The sequence below is a fragment of the Mirounga angustirostris genome, unplaced genomic scaffold (genome assembly GCF_029215605.1).
Source record: "Mirounga angustirostris isolate CCGP_5_RB_7025 unplaced genomic scaffold, mMirAng1.0.hap1 SCAF_17, whole genome shotgun sequence".
Lineage (NCBI taxonomy): Eukaryota > Metazoa > Chordata > Mammalia > Carnivora > Phocidae > Mirounga > Mirounga angustirostris.
Window position 1 is genome coordinate 11,983,256 of NW_026991725.1, and position 23,986 is coordinate 12,007,241.

The following is a 23,986-nucleotide window of genomic DNA, read 5'->3' on the forward strand; positions in this document are numbered from 1 at the left end:
TTCTCTCTTTCAAATAAATAAATAAAATCTTTAAAAAAAAACCAAAAAAACCCCAATCATTTTATCTTCCTACTGCTTTCCATTATAATCTTCTCCTCTAGTTAGAGATTCCTTACTATTGCTCACAAGTGTGGCATCCCTTTACACTCTCTGCTATTTATGTCATCCCTCATGCTCAGAATATTTCTTCTCTTCTACTCATATCCATATGATTTTGTGCATCTTTCAAAGCCTAGGTTATGTCCCATCTGCTCCATGATCTCTTCTCCAAATAGTTGATCCCACTCGTACTTATCTTTTAGTACTAGGCAGTTGGCATTGAAATTATTCCTGTTTCATGCATATTAGACTATAAGCTTCATGATAACAAGGAATGCAAGTCTTCACAGCATGTAATCTTGGGCTAAGTTACTCAACAAATATTTGACTACTAGTTGTGAAATGTGTGTGTTATAAACAGTCCTTGAATTTCATTAGCTTGTGACATTTTAGTGCTACAGTCTGATTTCAGATTCAAATTAGTATTACTGTAGTTGACTAATGGTGAATTTTGCATTTATTTACATCTACACTGGTTTAAAGAGTGTCATAACAAATCACTTTGAACAATTTAACTATAAAAACATTTTTCTGTTATTCCTCTATAAATATCAAATACTGTAATGGGATTCCATTTTTCATATTACCTATAAGGTTCTGTGTTGTGTGAGTGTAGATATTATTGTGTAATTTATTAAATGGCTTAAAGCATCTTATGTACATTCTGATTGTTGCCTTTTATTATCCCTATAGTAGGGTAGGGTCACTTCAGTTAACTTTAATGTGAATTCTGATTTGGAAATTGGGGAGAGAGAGATAAGTACTTGTGTGCATTTCTTATCTTATTTTGCTGAAGAGATATCAAGTGTTTAACTTGATTATTCCATAGATTTGTGTTCCCCCAAACAAGTCATACTTGGTTAAGCCATTATGCTAACTCTGAAGATACTTTCATCTTGTAATGATTTTTTTAAAAAGAGCTTCTTACCTTTCTACTACCTCTGAAGCTACCATTTGCTACAGTGTGGTAGTTCCCCCTCTATACTGAATCCATGCTGTTTTAAAAGTGAATGTCTTTCAGAGAACACAGGCAGTAACTTCTTTGACATCAGCCATAGCAACTTCTAAGTATGTCTCCTGAGGTGAGGGAAGCAAAAGCAAAAATGAACTATTAGAACTATCTCAAAATAAAAAGCTTCTGCACAGCGAAAGAAACAGTCAGCAAAACTAAAAGGCAACATACAGAATGGGAGAAGATATTTGCAAATGACATATCAGATAAAGGGTTAGTATCCAAAATCTATAAAGAACTTACAAAACTCAGCACCCAAAAACCAAATAATCCAATTTAAAAATGGCCCGAAGACATGAATAGACATTTTTCTAAGTGGTGCTCTACATCACTTATCATCAGGGAATACAAATCAGAACTACAATGAGATATCACTTCACACTTGTTAGAATGGCTAAAATCAATACAAGAGACAACAAGTATTGTTGAGGATGTGGAGAAAGGGGAATCTTCTTGCATTGTTGGTGGGAATGCAAACTGGTGCAGCCACTCTGGAAAACAGTATGGAGGTTTCTCAGAAAGTTAAAAATAGAACCACCCTACAATTCAGTAATCACATTACTAGGTATTTACCCAAAGAATACAAAAATACTAAGTCAAAGGGATATATGCACCCTGATGTTTATAGCAGCATTATCTGCAATAGCCAAATTATGGAGACAGCCCAAGTGTCCATCAATTGATGAATGCATAAAGAAGATGAATCATTGAACACTACATCAAAAACTAATATTCTGGCTAACTGAACATAAAAAAATAGTAATAACAAAAGATGTGATATATATACAATGGAATATTACTCAGCCATAAAAAGAATGCAGTCCTTGGGCGCCTGGGTGGCTCAGTCATTAAGCGTCTGCCTTCGGCTCAGGTCATGGTCCCAGGGTCCTGGGATCGAGTCCCACATCGGGCTCCCTGCTCAGCGGGGAGCCTGCTTCTCCCTCTCCCACTCCCCCTGCTTGTGTTCCCTCTCTCGCTGTGTCTCTCTCTGTCAAATAAATAAATAAAATCTTAAAAAAAAAAAAAAAGAATGCAGTCTTGTCTTTGCAGCCACATGCATGGAGCTAGAGAGTTTTATGCTAAACAAAATAAGTCAGAGAAAGACAAATATGTTACGATTTCACTCATATGTGGAATTTAAGAAACAAATCAAATGAGCAAAGGGAAAAGAAAAGAGAGAAAGAGGCAAACTAAGAAACAGACTTTTAACCGTAGAGAATAAACTGATGGTTACGAGGGGGGGGGGCATGGTTAAATAGGTGATGGGTATTAAGAAGGGCACTTGTAATGAGCCCTGGGTGATGTGTGGAAGTACTGAATCACTATATTGTACACCTGAAACTAATATTACACTTTATGTTTACCAATGGGAAGTTAAATAAAAACTTAAAAAAGAGAAAAAAAATAAATGTATTTCAGGATGTCATTTAGAAGTAAGATATTCATTAGGATCTTTTGGGGGGTATTTTTTTTTTTAATATAAATTTGTCTCCTTAATTCAAATTAGTAAAAAAAAAAAAAGTGTGTGTTTACTGTTGCTGTTGTTTATAAAATACCATATTTATTGTTAACCACAGAACCAGGGCAGGTAACTTTTATAAGAAGTCAAGAACAATGATTTGAAAATAACATTGGGTTAATCAGGTGTTTTCTGTATGGAAGAGTTGTTGAATTATAAACACTGGAGTCATTTTTATAACATGAAAAATGTGGAAATTTTTCTATGAAGTTTCTGTATAAGTGCATGAATTACTAAGAATCACTATAGAGCTACGGTAATAAAGAAAATGTGGTATTGGTGAAAGGATAGACACATGGATCAATGGAACAAAATCTAGAATTAGATCCATGTAAACATGGTCAGTTGATTTTTGACAAAGATGAAAAGGCAATTCAATGGAGAAAGGACCATCTTTTTAATGGTGATGAAACAAGTGGACGTCCAATTTCAAAGCAATGAACCTCAACTCGTACCTCAGTCCATATACAAAAATTAACTCAAAATGAATCATAGTCTACTCTTGCCACTCCTATTCAATATTGTACTGGCAGTTGTAACCAGGGCTTTTAGGCAATAAAAGAAATAGAAGTCATCTGGACTGGAAAGGAAGAAGCAAAACTTTCTTCTCTGGGGATGACATGATCATGTGTATAGAAAATCCTAAGGAATCCACAAAAAAAAAAACCCAAAAAACAAAACTGATATAAGCAGGTTCAGCAAGTTTTAGGGTACAAGATCAATGTACAAAAATTGATTGTATTTCTCTACATTGGCCATGAACAATCTGAAAAGTGCAATTAAGAAAAGTCTTTTTACAAGTCGCATCGAAAAAATAGGAGTAAATTTAACCAAAGACGTATAAAACTTGTACCCGGAAGTCTATAAAACAATGTGCAAAGAAATGAAAGACTACCTACATAAATGAAAAGACAGCTCATGTTCTTGGCTTGGAAGACTTAATACTGTTAACATGGCAGTGGTTCCTCAGCTGATCTGCAGACTTGTTGCAATCCCAATCAAAATCCTAGCTGGCATTTTTGCAGATAATAACAAGGTATAGGTGGAAACAGCAAGTTTTGTTGGATATAATGGCCCATTAAAGAAGGACATCAAACCACTGGCTATTTTTATTTTTATTTTATTTTATTTTATTTTTTTAAAGATTTTATTTATTTATTTGACAGAGAGAGAGATAGCGAGAGCAGGAACACAAGCAGGGGGAGTGGGAGAGGGAGAAGCAGGCTTCCCGCTGAGCAGGGAGCCCGATGTGGGACTCGATCCCAGGACCCTGGGATCATGACCTGAGCCGAAGGCAGACGCTTAACGACTGAGCCACCCAGGCGCCCCAACCACTGGCTATTTTTAAAAAGAAAAAAAATTCAATATGATTTTTCTCTATTCTTTTTCTATCTTTAGTCCCTCTGAACAACCATTATTTACTGTTACAAAGATGCTTCACAATCATTATTCTTTCTTGGAAAAAGGTGACTGAACAGGGGTTCTCAGAGTTTTGAAAATTCAAGTATCATCTGCAGTGAGTTCTGTGGGTATTTGGGCAGATATTTGTGTACTGTCTATTTTAGAAGTTATACGTTGTTTAGAAACCTAATTCCCAGGATTCAAAACATGGAAATTCAGAAAAACAAACAAAATGACCTAAAATTTCTAATTCCGTGTGGCTTGTATTTGAAGAGGACTTTGACAATGTAATAACAATTTCTGCCTTTATATTTCATACCCTACTCTCTGTGAGATTTGTAACTTACGTGAATTTTGTAGCTGTAGGCCACAAGGTGGTGACACCAAATAATACAGAAATAATAAAAGTCCAAGTGGGTGCTTCCACTCCAGAATATAGTATGCTCCCTTTTGATACGCTGGTCTCTCTCTTTTTTTTCCCCCCAGTGACTATATGTGGTTTCTATTTGTGTCAGGAAAGCACTACAAATTGGCCTAACACTTCAGCCCAACAAAATTTAGCTCAAAATTTGTCATTTGGCCAACATATCAGTTAAGTAGAAAGAATTACAGAGATCATGGAATCTGCCTTGCCTCAGGCTTCAGGTATCATAATATTGGAATAATAGACATTACCAGTAATATTTTGAGGGCACTGATTAAAAAATAAACAGAAAAAAAATCCTAAACCCCAACTTGTAAAGTTGTGATAAACTTCACTTAAGCTTTGGAGATTTTTGTTTTATTTGCTTTCATTTGTTTCATTTCATTTCATTGTTACATAAAAAATCACATCTCATACCTTACAGAAAATTAACTGTATCATATAAATCATATATATATAAATGTAAAATATAAAACTTAAAAGTTTTTAGATAGAATTTTTTGACTTGGGGTTAGGCAAATAATTCATCAGTTCAACACCACATATAAAAAACAAATTCATGAAGTGGACTTTATCGGGGAAAAAATCTTTTGCTTGTTGAAAGATCTGTAAGAGAATGAGAAGACAAGTTACAGGGTGATAGAAAATATTTGAAAATTGTATATCTTCCAAAGGCTTATATCCAGAATATATAAAGAACTTAAAATGTGAGAGTGAGATCTGTAAATAATTCCTTATATTTGTAGCCATTTGATTTTTGACAAGGGTGCCAGGACAGTCCATTGAGGTGGGAAAGGATAGTCTTTTCTACAAATGGTGCTGGAAGAAGTAGATATCCAACATTCAAAAAAATGATGTTGAACCCCTACCTCACACCATTTATAACAATTAATTCAAAATGGATCAGAGACCTAAATATCACAGCTGAAAATATAAAACTCTTAGAAGAAAACATAGCCATAAATCTTTGTGTCCCTGCATTCAGCATTGATTTCTTAGATCTGAGAACAAAAGCAAAAGCAACTAAAGAAAAAACACAGTAGACTCCATGAAAATTAAAAACTTTTATGCTTCAAAGCACACCATGAAGAAAGTGAGAAGAAAACACATGGAATGGGAGAAAAATATTTGTAAATCATATATATGACAAGGAACTTGCATCTAGAGAATATGATTAACGCTTATGACTGAACAATAAAAAGACGATCCAGTTTTTAAATGGGCACATGTTTTGGGTTAGACGTTTCTCCAAGGAAGATCCCACAAATTACTGAAATGCACATGAGAAAGATGCTTAACATCCTTAGTAATTAGGGAAATGCAAATCAAAACCACAATGAGACACCACTTCATACCCACTAGGATGGCTAAAATAAGAGACAATAGCAAGTACTGTTGAAGATGTGAAGTTGGAGCCCTCATACATTGGTGCAACCGCAGGGTGGCAGTTCCTCACAATGTTAAATATAGACCTAACAATTCCATTCCTAGGTGTATATACCTAAGAAAACTGAAAGCACATGTCTTCATAAAAACCTGTGTACTTAATTGTGTTCATAGATACATTAATCATAATAGCCTAAAAGTGAAAGCAACTCAAATATTCATCAACTGATAAATGGATAAATAAAATGTGGTATATCCATGCAATCGAATGCTATTTGGTTATAAAAAAAGAATGAACTACTGATATATGGCACAACATGGATGAACCTTGAAGAGATACTAAGTGAAAGAAGCAGTCACAAAAGGCCACATTGTATGAGTCTGTTTATGAAGTATCCAGAATAGGCAAATCCATAGAAACAGAAAGAAGATTCTGATTGTCAAAGGCTGAGGGGTGGGCCAAAGGAGGAGTGATTGCTAATAGGTATGGGCTTTCTTTTTGGGTGATGAAAATGTTCTGAAATTAGATAGTGGTCATGGTTGTGCTACTCTGTAGAATATACTAAACACAGAATTGTACACTTTAGAAGAATGACTTTCACAACATATGAATTGTATCTCAGCAAAAAATATTGACCCAGTTTTTTTTTATTATGTTATGTTAGTCACCATACGGTACATCATTAGTTTTTGATGTAGTGTTCCATGTTTCATTGCTTGTGTATAACATCCAGTGACCCAGTTTTTAAAATGGGCGAAAGATTTGAGCACTTTATCAAAAAAGAAATATGGATGACAAATAAATGCATGAACAGAAAAAGTGTTAAACATTATTGTGCATTAGAGAAATCCAAATAAAAGCCAGAATAGCTAAAATAAAAAGAGTAACAATACCAAATGCTGGTGAGAATTTGGAAGATCTGGAATTATCATACTTCACTTGTGAGAATGCGAAATGGTTCAGCTACTTTGTCAAACTGGCATTTTCTTACAACCTTAAAACATACAATCATGATGTCTCTGCAAATATTCATTTACTATGACCAGCAATTCCATTCCTAGATGATTTATCCAAAAAGGAAATTTATATTCATACAAAACCTGTACATAAATGTTTATAGCACCCTTATTCATAATAGCCAAAGCTGGAAACAAATGTCCTTTTACCAGTGACTAGATAAACAAACTGAAGTTGTTCCATATAATAGGATTATACTCAAGAATAAAAAGGAAAGATCTATTGATACTTTTGGGAAAATATAGAGTGGATGAATCTCAGATGCTTATTGGCAAGGGAAAGAAGCTGGACCCAATAAGCTCCATATTCTGTGATTTCATTTATAGGATAGTCTGGAAAATATAAAACCATGGAGAGGGAGAAAAGATAAGTACATAGGAGGAGTTTGGCTTCCTGGTGAGCTGAGAGTAATTATTCCCTCTGCGGATCAGATTTTATTTCACAGATGAGTTTGTTTTTCCTAGTTGTTAGTGAGCCATAACGACTCTTGTTATTTTTTTATATTAATGCCCCACATAAAATAAAAGGAAATGTTGATTTGATGTTTTTATTTTTTTTTAAAGATTTTATTTGAGAGAGAGAGAGAGAGAGAGCATGAGCAGGGAGGAGAGGCAGAGGCAGAAAGAGAAGAAGCAGACTCCCTGCTGAGTAGGGAGCCCCATGTGGAACTTGATCCTAGAACCCTGGGATCATGACCTGAGCTGAAGGCAGCCGCTTAACCTACTGAGCCACCCAGGCGCCCTGATTTGATGTTTTTAAATTTTATGGTGGGGAGTGGTAGATATTGGGAAGAAGGTGATGTTTTTGCCTATGACTTTTGTTAGTCTTATCCGGTGTCTCTCATGCTACTGTCTTTGGAAACTCCTCTCATGACTCACATTTCTTTCACCCTCCCAGCCTTCATAGGCTGCTGTGGCTGGAATATTCTACCCACTTACTCTCAAGCTTGTTCAGAGAAATGCTCCATGCCTCCTCTAGACTACTTTACATCTTCCTGTTTTATTTTCTTTTGCTATCCTATATTTCTTCATAACACCATAAAATTATAATTAAATTTTATACTAATTATTTGTATAACCATTTAACATCTATTCTGTATCCTCCATTCCTCCCACAGTCTCTGTTCATAATCAAGTCACACTTGGTGTTATCAGTATCCTGGGTTTTTTTTTTTCCCATCCATATAACCATGATTCTTTTCAAATCAATTCTGCCTTTGATAATTTTCTTAAATGATTAGTGGGGTGAGTGCAAACTCCATCAGAGAAGGAGATGTCCCTTGCTGATGCTTTTCTTTGTTTTTCTCTTTGTAGGGAAACTAAACAGCCAAGACTCCTATAATAATTTTGCCAACAACAACCCTGGCAACCCCCGGCTCTCTCCTCTCCCCAGCTTGATGGTACTGATGCCTCTTGCGCAAATCAAGCAGCCAATGACATTGGGGACCATCACCAAACGAACAGGGTAAGGCCTTAGGCTTGATACTTTTTAAAATAGCTGTTTCAGAGGATTGGATACATAAAAATGAAACGTACATTTCCTTTGGGTGGTTTAATTAGCTCCTCATTTCCAGCCCACATGAAACTTCATGGCAGCAGATTAAGTACAAAGTATAGAACATGCACAAACATACTTGAATACAACCATGTACCCATATATCCATAGCAAAAACAAAGCAGTGACAAGTTGTGAAAATTAGTATTGGCTGATCAAAACCAGACCCATCTTCTCAGTCTTACACTTGCTGCCTTACGGCTTTCTCGGAAAGTACAGTGTCAGTTTCTTGCTTTTGTGGACAAAATCCATTATAAATCTGGATTTATAATGACTCCCAAATTTTAACTGGCCCAAATACTAAGGAAAGAACTTCAGATGACAACCGTGTTTCTAAAAGTCAAAAAATCGCCTATATTGTGGTATAATTTACATATAACGATCTGTCATTAGTGTCAGGACAATGTGGTGTTATGGGTAGTTTTCAAAAGCCAGAGTCCTAAGATTTGGGCTTTACTCACGATTGGTCATTAGCATCCTCAAAGACATTTGATGACTCACTTGATGTGTCTGTGCTTATTTTAGCTATTTAAAAAAATTTTTTAATTATCCCTGCTTTGGGTTCCTGAAAATAAAGTGTTAAATCTAAGATATCATTAGATGATCAATCATGTGATGACTCTGAAATTCCATTTTGTACCAGAAAATATATATGTCTACCGGCAAATTACCTATTTCGTCAGTAAGCAGTCCTGAGGTTTAGCCTAATTCAAAATGAAACAGCTGTCTTAAATTCTGTATTCAGGTAGTCCAGAGAAAACCCAGTCCTAGCTTCAAATAGTCTTCAAGGTCTTTCCAACAAAAGGAATAGAGTAAATTATTTGGTTGCTATATCAAAAGGTCTTAATATTTTTGTGCTGGGTGGTAAAGTGTTTGTAGAAGTCACTTTTGTGAGAAGAAATACTCATTCTCAGGGGTAAGTCTTTTGAGCTCCAGATTTCACCATGCACAGAAGTGGACACTCTACGTAGTGGAGTAGTATTTGTATACAAAATGATCTTATTGCTGAATGCAGAAATAAAATTGAGTTTGTGGCATGTTAAGGGTGCGGTGAAGGAAAAATAGAGCATTCCTAGGCCCCAAATTGGACATGTTATGATATAGATCATTTGGCCTATATTCCTTTCTTTTTAAATTGATTTCAGCTTTTTAACTCTTTATGTTCAGTGATTTAAATAGAATTTTGACTTCCCTTTCCTCTTAGTTTCTTTATTTTAAAATAAGTAGGAGTATCTATGAATAAGAAAGAGGTTATTAACTTATATTTACAATTAGCTCATTTTTTCTTTGTATGATGTTACTTTTTGGGATGTAGAATCAAATAAAAATTGGATAAATCTTGAGTCATAATATTTTTTTACTCATAGAAGTCAGTATGTAATTGTACCTTCTTGATTCAACTGAGCATTATACAATTCTGCAAAGTACTTATGAGTTTTTATGTGTGTTTCCTGAATCTCAGTGAAAGAATACTCAAAATTGTTCTTCTTGAATTTAATTCTAGCTTTGTTTCTGGTGTTTGTTGTTTTTAAAACCTAAGAGCTATGCTGTTTTTATAATGCAAAGAATTAGCTCTCTTTTTCAAATAAGCTTTTCTCTATATATAAATAGTGACTGAGGTTCTATGTATGAAATCCTATGATGTTAGAATTTAATTCAATATAGTTGTGGGGAGGAGTGGAAACTAAGTCTACTTTTGTATATATTTGAAATTTTCCACAATAAAAAGATAGTCTCTCACTTACTCTTTCACACTCTCTTGCTACTCTCTCTCTCTGCCCTTAGATGGGCAGAAACTATTAATCATCTGGTGTCTCCTTCCGCTGCCATACTTTATGAACTTAGATAAATTCTGTGTTTCCTTTTCTTTTTAAAAAGTCAAAATTCCTCGATTCCTAGAGTATGTATATTATGCCCCCTTATAGACAACTTAGTAATTATTTATTAATGATTAATAAATTATGTGAATTTGAGCTACATACTTTGAAATTAATGTTAGTTCAAGATACACATATCACATTGTTGACTTGGCTTCTTATCTCAATTCTCAGACCATTTTATTTTTGCTGAGTTTTTGAATTCTTTTTAGCATGCCCTGTATTGAAGTGTTTAAAGAGAATAATATTTGTCCCACAGTGAATACCTGGTTTGTAATTTTTAAAATGTTCACATAGATTCAAGTTTACAAAAAGAGTTACAAGGCCAGTAAAAGGAATTCCTGTATATCCAGATTTCCCAAATGTTAACAGTCTAACTTATTTGCCTTATCGTTCACACTTGCTCATTCTGCCCACGTGTGTGCAGGCACACGACACACACAACACACACACACAACACACACACACAACACACACACACACCCCGTATTTTTCTTAAGTTGTTTCAAAGGAATTTGTAGACTTAGTAACCCCTTATTCCTACAAATTTCAACATATAAATTCTAAAGACAAGGGTATTCTCTTCTATAACTGTAGGATAGTTATCAAAAGAAGAGATTCTAAAACTCACTATTCGTTTTTTTTATGTAGTTGTTGTCAGTCCTTGTGCCAGTCTTTAGCTCACACGAATTGCCCCACCTGCTATTTTTCCCCTCCCTCCCTCCAATTCTTTTTTTCCCATTCCTCCCTCTATTCTTTCTCTTGCTTCCTATTAACACAGATCACAGTGACCTATAAACACTTTGATAATAGTGTTTGTAACTTATAGTTGGCTGCTGCTAGATTACAAGACTTCATACCCCTAAGCCACCTTCTGAAGAGTTTGTTGATTATAACCAGAAATTGCTATAGGGGACTTTCCTTATAATTCTTTGACTCTGAGTCACCCCAACATTTGGTCATAGAATTTTCGGAATACAATTTGTGGTTTTTATTATCTTAAAATTGAGCATTTTCATGGAAATACATGTATTTTGCCTTACCAAAAGTAGTATTTGTTTTATGAGAACAAAACATATTCCCTTATTTTCTGTTTTTGATATATGCTGAGATTTGAACCAAATCCCATACATTTCATGTCATTAGATTTCATCCCATTAGATTTTAAAGGCTATATTTGTTTCATTTTTATTTAAATTTTTTTACTATGACCAATTCTAAATCTGCAGTTAGCTAATTTGCATTACTTCCATTAAATTGTATTGTATTTACTGAGAATTTTGATTGCCATATTAAGGTCACCAGAGTGGTGAGCAAATGGGCTTTTCATTTTCCAGGTCTCTTTTTGTTCTGGAAATTCCAGTTTATTTTAACTTTGCTTCTATGCCATGCCTTTGCTAACATTTTAAAAATAAAATTAACACATCTAAAACTAATGATGGAATGTATGGGGATTAACATAACAATAAAATATTTAAAAAAATAATAAAATTAACAGTAAGTATTTAACATAGATTATGTAGAAATAGAACACAGAGCTGTGACTCATTTATAGCCATGTAAGTTCTGTGACTACTTCCAATATACCTGATAATGTATCCAATAAAATTATACACCTACCTCAGATAGATCAGCATTTATTTATTCCGTGTCCTAGATATTTGGCATAAAGGCAAAATAAGCATAAAAAGTTGTATTTCTAGCACAGAGATTTTTAAGGATTGCCTGGGATCCTATATTTAAGTATTCAAATTGAGATAGAAGCCTCAGTTCAAACCTTGAGGGGATAAAACGTGTGCTTACCATATTTCACATCTGCCTTCTTATTTTTGGAAATATATATCCCTGGAAGCCTGTGCAGTGTCAGGGACCATCTGTCTTACTCCAAGACATGCACAAGGCCAGTAGAACTACAAATGGCAAAAGACAGATGTATTTACACCTTCATGTTCTGTACCTTGACAAAGCAGCACATGGAGGAAATAAGGCCTATTCTGGCAACAGCTGTTGCTGAACCTGACTACAGTATACACTGATGAAGGCAAAAGGAGTGCTAGAAATCATCTGGTCCAACAATCACTCATTCAAACAGAGTCCAGTTTCTTCCAGTCTAAGATTGGAGGATTGGAAAGACCTCCATCATGCTTTTATGAAATGTAAATAAGAATAGGTCTCATCTAGTAAAGTGAAACTGGGTGCTAAGGAATTGCTCATTATTTTGGAGTGTTAAGTGTTTATAGTAGGGATTTATTAAGCAGCATTTGATAGGTGTTTGGTTGAGTTAATGAATCAAGTAAGTGATAAAGTTTTTTTTGAATGCTTCCTATATAAAATTTTACTAAGTAGGTAATTTTTCATCAGTATGCTTAATTTTATGTACAGTAAACCTAAAGTTATTAATATATATACCTCATTTTTTAGGCACAAACAGAGAGCAGTACATTTCAAAAAGAGATCAGAGTAATTTCATGGGAATGAAAAATGCAGACATTGGTAATGAAGTCACTTCCTTGCTCTTAACTAACTGACCATTTTTAGTGAAATAAATGAGATGATTTTTTTTGTCTTTCATAAGTTTCCTTTTTCTTAAATGGAGCAGCTTCTGTTCCTTTTCTCTCTCCCCATCTTTAGATTTATTCATTTCTTTGGGAGCAATTTGAAGTGGGTGTTAGGAACCTTGGGACCAACTCTGTAGAAATAGGTCATGCAGGGGAAGGTTATTGACTTAGGAACGTGATGCCCTAACTTCTCATTTGGTTCTGCTCCCTATTAACCACCGTGTCCTAGGTAAGCTTCTTCATCTGAAGAATACAAGTTTATATGTATGGATTGTGATCTTTCAGCTTTACATTGTATGAGTTCCCGCCAGGCCTAACTACCTAATTTCTAAGCCTCACTCACTGTCCTAGGCCAGTGCTGAACAAGAGCTTCATTAGGAAAACATAGATGATTGTTCTTATTTAGAAATGGAAACATTTCATAGCATTTATTTGATTATTTCTACTTGAAATTTGTAGACCAAATTTGCCATAGAGCTTGCTAAGTCAGTAAATGACATCAGCATATAGTAGGCCTTGAAGAAAGGTCTATTCCTTCTTCTTCTAATTCAGTTAGGTCTACCTTGGCTTATCTACACAGTTTGGCCTGAGCCCCAAACTATATAGCGGGAGCTCCAAGAATTAAATGGGAAAGATTTGGAGAAAGACTCGCTGGATACAGTGGTAGATCGTAATTCTCCACTTCCCAGCCCTGTCTTGTATAGGTGTTAGTTTTGGATAGCTAAGCTATAAATCTTTGGTCCCAGATATAAAATAATGGACAGTGTATTTTCATTAGAATGGATATGGATAGATCTGCATGTATAATATACTCACCATAGTTTGAGTTTACAATTTTTAAACTCCATCAGTAGAGTACTTAAAGTCCACCTATGGTTTGCATATGTTTACTTGCGTATGTTTGTTCCACTTCACCATAAATCTGTGGATTTTGTGGTTTTTGAATGAAGTCTACTATTAAAAAGCAGCAGATGTGACTTTCTACAGAAATTTGATAGTCTGTGCTACTCTAGTCTCTTTTCTGCAACATCTGGCAGAATTTGAACATTATCTAATGTTTTTCTAATGAAAATCTTGAGTTTGTAATTTAAATTTGCCTGTTGAGAATTTCTCAAATTAGATAGTGTAGCTGTTTCAGCTTCAATTTTCCCTACAGATCACTAATTTGAGAGCCAGCAGGCTATAGGTCTCTATAGTAGGGAGTGATTAAAATTAGATGAATGAAAATGTAAAAGTAACACTTGAAAAAATGACACAAGACTAAAGTGCTCATATGCATGTGGGACTTGTGTGTCCACTTCAGTAGCTACTTATGGGGGTCCACAGAATGTAGCAGTCATTAAATTTCCTAGAATATATTGGCAGAGAATACGGTTTTACTTTACAATTTTACACATAGTGTTGTGTAGCATTTTCTCTATTTTTTTGGTGTTTAGTACATTTAATATTTATATGGGCTTATTCCTTTTTCAGTTTTATTGAGAAATAATTGACATATATTGCTATATAAGTTTAAGGTGCGTAGCGTGATGGTTTGGTTTGCATATGTTGGGGAATGATTAGCACAATAGTTCAGCTAACATCCATCTTCTACGGATACAGTAAGAAGAAAAGAAAAAGGAAAAGTACTTTTTCCTTGTGATGAGAACTCTTAGGGTTTACTCTCTTTGCAGCTTTCCTGTATGTCATACAGCAGGGTTAGCTGTAGTCATCATGTTGTATATCACATCTCTAGTACTTATTTATTGTATAACTGGAAGTGTGTACCTTTTGACACCTTCCTCCAATTCCCCCTTCTCCCACCCTGTACATCTGATAACCACAAGTGTGATCTCTTTTTCTATGAGTTTCTTTGTTTAAGATTCCACATATAAATAAGATCATATAGTATTTGTCTTTTTTTGACGTATTTCACATAGCATATTGCCTTCAAGGTCTCTCCATGTTGTTTCAAGTGGTCGGATTTCTTCATATTTTTTTTTTATGGCTGGATAATATTCCACTGCATGCATATGTGTGTGTGTGTGTGTGTGTGTGTGTGTAAATCACAACATTTTTATCCATTGTCCATCAGTGGACACTCAGGTTGTTTCCATGTCCTGGCTTTGGTAAATAATGCTATTATGAACATGGGGGGTGCATATCTTTTTGTGTTCGTGTTTTTATTTCCTTTGGGTATATTCCCAGAAGTGGAATTGCTGGATCATAGGGTAGTTCTATTTTTAGTTTTTTGAGGATCCTCCCTACTGTTTTCCATAGCAACTGCACCAATTTATAGTCCCACCAGCAATATGCAAGGGTTCCCTTTTCTCCATATCCATGGCAGCATTGTTATCTCTTGTCTTTTTGATGATGGCCATGCTAACAGAGATGAGGTGGTAACTCATTGTGCTTTTAATTTGCATTTCCCTAATCACTACTGATGTTAAGCACCTTTTCATGAACCTGTTGGCCTTTTGTATGTCTTATTTGGGAAAATGTTTATTCAAATCATTTGCCCATTTTTAAATTGGGTTGTTTTTTGCCATTGAGTGCATGTGTTCTTTATATATTTTAGATATTAACCCCCTATCAGGTAGATGATTTGCAAATATTTTTTCCCATTCTGTAGGTTGTCTTTTCATTTTGTTGATGGTTTCTTTTGCCGTGCAGAAGCTTTTAAATTCATTTTTAATTTTGTTGCTTGTACTTTAGGTGTCATATTTTAAAAATTATTACTAAGATGCATGTCAAGGAACTTTTGTTCCTGTGTTTCCTTCTAGGAGTTTCATGGTTTCAGGTCTTACATTTAAGTCTTTGATCCATCTTGAGTTAATTTTTGTGAGTGGTGTAAGGTATGGGTCCAGTTTCATTTGTTACATGTGACTATCCAGTTATCCCAGTACCATTTATTGAAGAGACTGTCTTTTTTTCCATTGCGTATTCTTGGTTCCCTTGTCAAATATTAGCGGACCATGTACGCTCATGATTCTGTTCCATTGGTCTATTTGTTTTTATGCCAACTCCATACTGTTTTGATGACTATAGCTTTATAGTTAACTTGAAATCAGGAAATACAATGCCTCTTGCTTTTGTTCTTTTTTAGGATTTCTTTGGCTATTTGGGGTCTTTTGTGATTCCATATAAATTTTAGGGAAGTTTTTTTCTACTTCTGTAAAAAATGCCTGGGGAATCTTGATAGGGATTGCATCAAATCTATAGATAGCTTTTGGTAGTATTGACATTTTAACATTAATTCTTAAAATCCACGACCACAGGATCCCTTTCCATTTATTTGTGTTGTTCTTTGATTTCATTCATCAGTGTCTTATAGTTTTCAGAGTAGAGATCTTTCATCTTGTTAGTTATATTTATTCCGAAGTGTTTTATTGTTTTTGATGCTATTGTAAATGGGATTGATTCCCTTGTTTCTTTTTCAGAAAATTTGTTGTTAGTGTATAGAAACACTACTGATTTTTGTATGTTAATTTTATATCCTGTAACTTACTGAATTCATGGATTAGATCTAACAGTTTTTTGGTTGAGTCTTTAGGATTTTCTATAAAGTTATGTCATCTGCAAACAGAGACAGTTTTACTTCTTTTCTTTCCAACTCTGATACATTTTCTTTTCTTTTCTTTCCTGATTGCTCTAGCTAGGACTTCCATTACTATATTGAAAAAGAGTGGTACGAGTGGGTGCCATTGTCTTGTTCCTGATCTTAGAGGAAAAGCTTTCAACCTTTCTCCATTGAGTATGATGTTAGCTATGCTTGCCTTTAGTATGTTGAGATATGTTCCTTAATTGTGCCTAATTTGTTACGAGTTTTTAATCATGAATGGATGTTGAATTTTGTCAAATGCTTCTCCTGTGTCAGTTAGATGATCAGATGATTTTTTTTTTCATTCTACTAATGTGATGTATCATACTGATTGATTTGTATTATGTTGAGCCATCCTTGGATCCCCAGGATGAATCTCACTTGAGCATTGTGAATGATCCTTTCTAATGTGCTGCTGAATTTGGTTTGCTAGTGCTTTCTTGAGAATTTTTCCATCTTATATTCATTAGGGATACTGGCCTGTAGTTTTCTTTTCTAGTGGTGTCATTTTCTGGTTTTGGTATCAGGATTATGCTGGCCTCACAAAATGAGTTTGGGAGTGTTCCATCCTCTGATTTTTTGGAAGAGTTTAAGGATTGGTGTTAATTCTTTAAAAGTTTGGTAAAATTTGCCAGTGAAGCCAGTGAAGCCATCTCATCCTTAGCTTTTCTTCATTGGGGGATTTTTGATTACTGATCCAGTATCCGTACTAATAATTGTTCTATTTAGATTTTCTATTTCTTTGTTATTCAGTCTTGGTAAGTTGTATTTCTAAGAATTTTTTCCTTTTCATCTAGATTGTCCAGTTTGTTGGTATATAGTTGTTCATAGTAAATATGGGCTCATTCCGATGTTTGTTATGTGATAATACCTGAATTCTCATAAGACATGATTAGTTGAAAAATAGGACTTTCAGAGTATGTTCATAGAATTTTTCTCTTAGACTCCAACTAATTCTTTAACTCTAAAGATGATTGAACCTAATCATTTATACCTTTTAGCACTAGGGTCAGGTTATAGAAGACTTCAGTGCGTTCAAAATCAAATCAAGTTTTACTTTTCCCTTGCATTTAAAAAATCTTCACGTTTGCTTTCCTTTCAGCTAGTAAGAACAAAGCTTTTGTGGTATTATGTGGCATTCAACAAAATGAATCAGCATTTAAAAACTTACATGGCATTACTGTTATGATATAAAACACAATTCCTTCTTGTCTTCTGAGAATCTCCAGAAGAAATCCGTTGAGAACTAATGGTCAAGTCGTTTCACGTTGCGCTATAAATAAGTCTATAAAAAATATTTCTGGATTTTTAATCTCTTGGCCAGTCCTGATGTTTTTCAATCAGAATTCAGCTCAAAAAGGATATAATTGTGGCAGAGTGAATAGGTTTTGTGTGGCAGGCTTGTTAAACCTGCTGAAACTTAATAGTGCTTAGAAAACACAGAAATTCTTAATATCCAAACATCTAATTGGAGTTGCATATGTTAATACAGACCGTTTTAATTCAACATACACCCCCACTCACATACTGTCTTCCTCCTTCTAACTACCCTCATATAAAACTACAACTGTGGGATTTTAAAGAGGGAAAGGAAGTCATAGGTGAAGACAGCTGGATCATGAGCCTGTCCTTTGTGACTTTATATTTGCATTCTTTTGCTACTGAGGAAAGATGAAGCAGGCACATTTCAAAAGAACAGCTGACACTGCCCATACAGAGTCCGTAATTACGTCAGTCACTCTACTTCTTTGGAGTTTGTGGCTCTTCCTTTACATGGATGTGGCAGAGGTCCAGTTTGTAGGGGTGGCCAAGAAGTGGGTAAGTGGAGATTGGGAACATGCCAAGCCTATACTAAAGCGGGTCCTCATTCAGTCTCTCCCAGCCCTCTGTTTTCTCCTTGAGCTGTGTTAGCCAGTTGATCCTTATTTGATTGAAGAAGGGTTACTTTTAACTCACACCATTGGGTTTGGTTGTGAACAGTGAGAACTGTATTGTCTTTAAATCTGACAAGGCTGCTTAGCGCAGGCCTGTTTACTACAGTGTTTGGAGAGTTAACCGTACATTTTAGGATTGTGGGGAAGGAAATGGCTGTTTAAATCTTTCGTTGATAACACCAACTGCCATTGCCTAGAAAGGAAGATCTAGGAGATTTTATTATTATTTTTTTTAAGCTTGTGTTTAATTTGTTTGGCAAATGCATGTTTCCTTTTGAGACATAAGGAAACCTTAACCTAGAAAAGGGTATTTACTGGCTCTGTAGGTAGGGAACATCAGCTGGTCTTTTGAAATGTAGAAACTTTAAGGTTTTGTTTCATTTTTGTTTGGTTGGTTCGGGAGGTCGGTAGAGAAGCCTTTTAAGGCATAAAGGATGAAGATAAAACTTCCAAATGTTTTGCAACAAATTAGCTGTAGTCTGATGTTCGGAATGAGATGGGAGACTGTTCAGTGTTGACATAATATACACTGAAGAGCCACTCATGTCTAGATGTTCCAGATGGTCAGCGCCTGTGTCAGAATCATTTGAACTGTTTGACTATTTTGTGGGCCCTGCCTAATGAAGAAACTTAAAGGAAGTTGGGTACTGTCTGGCAACAATAGCCTCTTCATTTCAGAAACATTTGTGGGCATATGAAAACATACAGAAGCTTCCATTTTCTGATCCTTTCTGCATGGCATTACAGTGTTACTGAGATTGGGGTCTTTGAGTGGTCTCAGTTATCTAAATCAGTGTTCGTCAGAGTGCAGCGTGAGCTCCCAGTAACACTTTGTTTCCAGTATGATTTGTGAATCATGAAATCAGATAAGGGGATTGTGTCTTTTTTTTCATTAATGAAATAGAATAAAATGAAATGCAGTTTTGTTATTGGTTCTGCAAACAAGCAGCTTTAGCATGAGATAGGAGCTTCTTAGAAATACAGAATCTCAGGCCCTGCTCAGACCTACCCCGCCAGAGTATGCATGATCTTCATTGTAACAAAATCCCAGCATTAATGTTTATAATACATTGAAATAGAAAATAGTAAAGTTGATGACAGACAAAAGCCACATTCATTGAATTATTGTTTCAATTTATGTATGTTCATGTATACACCAGCTTGCACCTTAAAATGTATTTCTCTGGGTCGTGATTAAAAAAGTTTGAACATCCACTGTTTCAATGTGGATAATGACGTCCTATCTTTGGTTGTGGTCGTATTAACTACAAGAGAGATTTCTTTGCTTTGCATTGACACCATTCCTGAAGTTTCTTTTCTTTTTTCTTCAGTGTCTCAGTTCTTCCGACTCACTCTTCTCTAATTAGTATCTCTTCCCTCTCTGTTCCCTGCTTTGTTTCTTCTGTGCACCAATCCTGAGAATTGTGCTCAGTGTTGTGAAAACCTTTTACCCAAGTTTCCGTTTGTGAAACTCAATCCACTGGCAGACGAAAGCTAATCACTTAGCAGGAATTTTTATTTTTAAGGTGTTTTTAGCCCCAAAGTTAAAGAAGAAAATATCCAGGTTTTGCCAGTGTGCTTTCCTTCTCAATCTGTGTCTCACCTCCACATGTCAGATGCTACAGCAACATTTGGTTTTGGATACAATTAAATCAGCCCATCTTCTTTGTGTGCAAGTATGCATAGCATGTCTGAAATGGCTGTGAACAGAATATTAATAAGAAATATGTGTACCATGAAGTCTGACTTTGCATCCCCAGTTGTATTTAAAATAAGCAATTGTGGCTGTCATTTCCGGTATTCCAACCTAGCCCAAAGCAGGCCAGGTGGAAGAAGCCAACCTCTATCACTATTAAGAGAAATGCTCACTTTTGGGAATGCAACCCTACATGGAAATAAATCATACTACTTTTATTTAGTGTTTATTCCTTTGGCCAGCAATACACAGTTCAACATACTTTACATAAGTAGCTTGGAAAAGACTTGCTTTCTCTCTGTGGCTCTGAGGCTGCAACCGATGAAGAGCGAATAATGCTTATCAAACTTTTTATTGTGTTCTCTCTAGCTGATTTTAAACATTTTGTGTCCTACAACCACACATCTGTTGCTACTGATCCCACCCTTTTCTCCATTTGATTATTCCATTTAACCTGTACTTTGTTTTAAGGGCCTCTGAAGTGAAGTTTATTTTATTTTACTTTAGAAACCCTACAGGGGGACTCCAGAAAAGGGGGAGAAATAGACCATTTGAAATTGCTAATCCTATGAAAATTAAGGGACTTGTTATTTCACGTCATTCTGTTTATTGGTTATATCAGACTCGTTAGTATCTACAGTAGAATTGCAAGTGATTACTTATTTTTTCAGTTATTTTATCCATACTCTATAACAGTATGATATACATGTATTTGTTAATGTGAAATGAGTTTTCCTCTAATTTTTTGTGCATTTTCCCCCCTTTTCCATGAAGGCCTTATCTGTTTGGAGCGGGGTGTTTTTCCATAAAAGCTCCATGGTGAGTCCCAGTTCAGTCCCGCATGCCTAATTCATTTGCTGTACTCTCAGAAAGTAACTCTGTTTTGTACTTTTGTTTTCAGTTGCATGGCCTGATCTCAGATAGATGCACCAGATTACTGAATAATTTGTAGAATGGGACATGAATGTTGATATTTAAGCTTTAAAAGAGCAGGTTTTTTGGTTTCACTTCATTTCTTGAAGAGTCAGGTAAAAAAGAAATCACAGATTAATATTTAAAAACAAGAAGTTAGAAGGATTCTCTCATAATGCTAGTGTGTAAGACAAGGCTAACACCCAAATTTAAAGCTTTGAGTATGATAGTGAGAGAAGCTCCCTACACATTGTGCTGAACATTCAAAGATATGATTTATTTTGAAATATAAATATATTTAAGGTCTACTAAAAATACCCTATAAATTTTTACTGCACTTTATTTGGTACCAAAGGAATAGAGTTAGTTCTGTTTTGAAGAGTTTAGGTATTTAAAGATCTACATGATGAGGAAATTTGTGTTTCACATAAGAACTCCTGAATAATTTATTATTTTGAGTTATTGACACCTGTTCACCATAACTTATTTATTTAGTAAATTCTTATATTACAATGCATAAAATACAATTTTGTCAGTCTTAGACATGATGGTCGTGGAAAAGAAATAGAGCATATTTAATACTTTTATGTAAAGATGTGAAGTAGAATGTATTTAGGAGCTGGTATGTTTAACATATGGCTAAGAGTCAGGTCTCCAGAATCAGACCATCAAGGTCCTAAACCCCAGTTCACACACTCCCTCCCTATATGATCTTGTGTAATTTTCTAAACCCTTTCTGCTTCTTGGTTTCCTTTTCTATTAGATGGAGTTACCAGTAGCACCTACGGCGTAGGTTCATTGTGAGGATGAAATGAACTGACAATATAGTGCTTAGAACAGTGCCTGGCACATAGTAAGAGCTCAGTAAATATTAGATGCTTCTGCTATTACTCTTTTAAGGGAAAAATACCATTTTTGAAAAGAAGCTTCTTTAAATGAGATCTTTTCTTTCTTTCTTTCTTTCTTTTTTTTTTTTTACTTTTAAGAGTTAAGTGAGCCAAAAGGAAATTTGGGGGAATGTAAAGTATATCAATTTTATAAATGTAGTCAGAATACTTAAAAGAGTTCTGCACATGTGTGTGTGTAGTTCTCATAAGTGCTACTGGGAATTGTTCATACTGTCCCATTATCCTAGAAAAAAAAACCTTCCAACCGTTTTTCTCCTAGACAGAAAGAAACTGAAATAGTTCTTGAAGGTACACTATAATTTGATGCAAACTAATTTCAGTGGTCATCTGCCACAGGAACATCTGAAAATTTCATTATCATATAAGAATAGGGCGACCAATCATAAAAACCTCCTCCTTGAAACTAGCCTCAAAATTAGGACACAGATTGTGAAACTATTCTAAAGAAATTCAGGGTATAAATGAGGAAAAGTTCCACGCAAGTCAATCTTTATTCTTTTTGTTAACCAGGTTTCTTCCCCAAACAAACAAGATACATGGATCTTACTCAGAGGCTTAGATGAGCAGTCAGTTTTTAAATGCCAGATTCAACATCCGACAAAATTTCTTTGTAGACTAAACTTAGAATTATATTCCATCTTAGGATAAATTTCTCATTCTCTGAGTACAAAGGGAAGAGTTTTAGTATGTTAATAGAGATTGAAGTTTTAGCATAGAAGTAAAGATGGAGTAACAAATGTTGTATGTTAAATCAGAAAACTCCATTCCTTCAACAGCTTATGTGCTCCTCAAATTTAAGCAGAAGCACTTGTCAGCCAGAAATGATTTGAGGTTGAAACAAGATTAAAAGAGCCAGATTAAAGAAAGGGATATATGAACTACAGTAGACTTTTACATCATTGCCTGTCTTTTAGGAGACTGCTTTGTGGTCTGTTCGAAGCCATCGTTAGCTCGCAAGAAACTCGTTTTTAGTCACTTACACTAGCCTACAAGATCCTCCTTTAAAATACGTGCCTTTACTAGTGGTGCATGTTTTTCCCATTAAGATCTTAATGAAACCTCAAATTAGGGCAGCAAAATGGATATAAATTTGACAACTTCTCCTAGCCTGTTTATAAGAGCTTCTTTGTTTTAACAGTTTTTGCTGTTTTTCCATGATATTTAGCATTCAACCTGAGAATGTTTTTATTCACCCTTGCGAAATAAAACATTATGCCAAATAAATATGTTTATAGTATTTCCAGTTGCAGGGTTATATTTGTATTTTGGAAGAATATGACATTTTTACAGTTCCTCTTCAAATGTAATGGACATTGCATACAATTTTTTTTTTATTACTTTCAAGTTACAACCTTTGTATTTAGCTAAGATTTTGCTTTTGGTAGATCACAGTTTCGACTAATTCTTCATTCTTTGATAAACTAGTTTGTTTAAATTCATGCAGTTGCAGTGAGTCAGTTTAAAATAATGTCTTTCCTTTTGATAACAAAATAAGCTTGTTGGAAAGTTATTCAGACCGTCTTCGACATTGTAGCCATTTTATACACTCTGGGGATTATGCCTCCTCCAGGATATTTGAGTTTGAATGACTGTTTAAAATATTGTAATAGAATCACACATATAATACTTTTTTAATATAGAAATTTTAAGAGAAATAGCCATTGTGAATTTTTTAAGATTGATTTTGCTTTCAGTATTACAAATAAGTAATAAGTATTTATTGAGCTCCCAATGTACATGTAGTATTATGTTTAAACTGCTGTTATTTTTTAATTGCTTATCAAAAGAAAAAATATATACATAATAGTGTAGACAAAAGTAGCCCATTTGAATATATCCCATGCTTATAACCTGTGTTTGTATTACATAAGGTTAATCTTAAATAAGAATTAAAACTTACATTTCAAGTTATAATTAAAGTTTTAATTAGTGCTGAGACCATTCAGTTTATATGTAAATAGTTCATTTAAACTAATCTTGTTCTTTTGAGAATATTTAAAATATTATAAATTCATTTTTGAAAGAAAAGATTTATATAAAGAGGAGAATCTTATTTGTAAAGTTTATATAAATCTGTTAGGTCTTTAAGAATAATTTGTGATAGAATA

The 23,986-nt window shown here is 34.7% G+C and overlaps 1 protein-coding gene across 9 annotated transcripts in view; it reads left to right on the forward strand.

The window, feature by feature from the left end:
* Nucleotides 1-23,986, forward strand: part of BCAS3 (BCAS3 microtubule associated cell migration factor) — a 599,947-nt gene that overhangs the window by 262,072 nt on the left and 313,889 nt on the right. For 7 of the 9 annotated variants that reach the window (XM_054510917.2, XM_054510920.2, XM_054510919.2 and 4 more), the window contains 2 exons: nucleotides 8,173-8,323; nucleotides 20,833-20,877. In XM_054510917.2, the coding sequence (XP_054366892.1) occupies nucleotides 8,173-8,323; nucleotides 20,833-20,877 (196 nt within the window). The remainder of the gene's footprint in view (nucleotides 1-8,172; nucleotides 8,324-20,832; nucleotides 20,878-23,986) is intronic. The other 2 variants (XM_054510918.2, XM_045889306.3) reach the window with 1 other exon arrangement.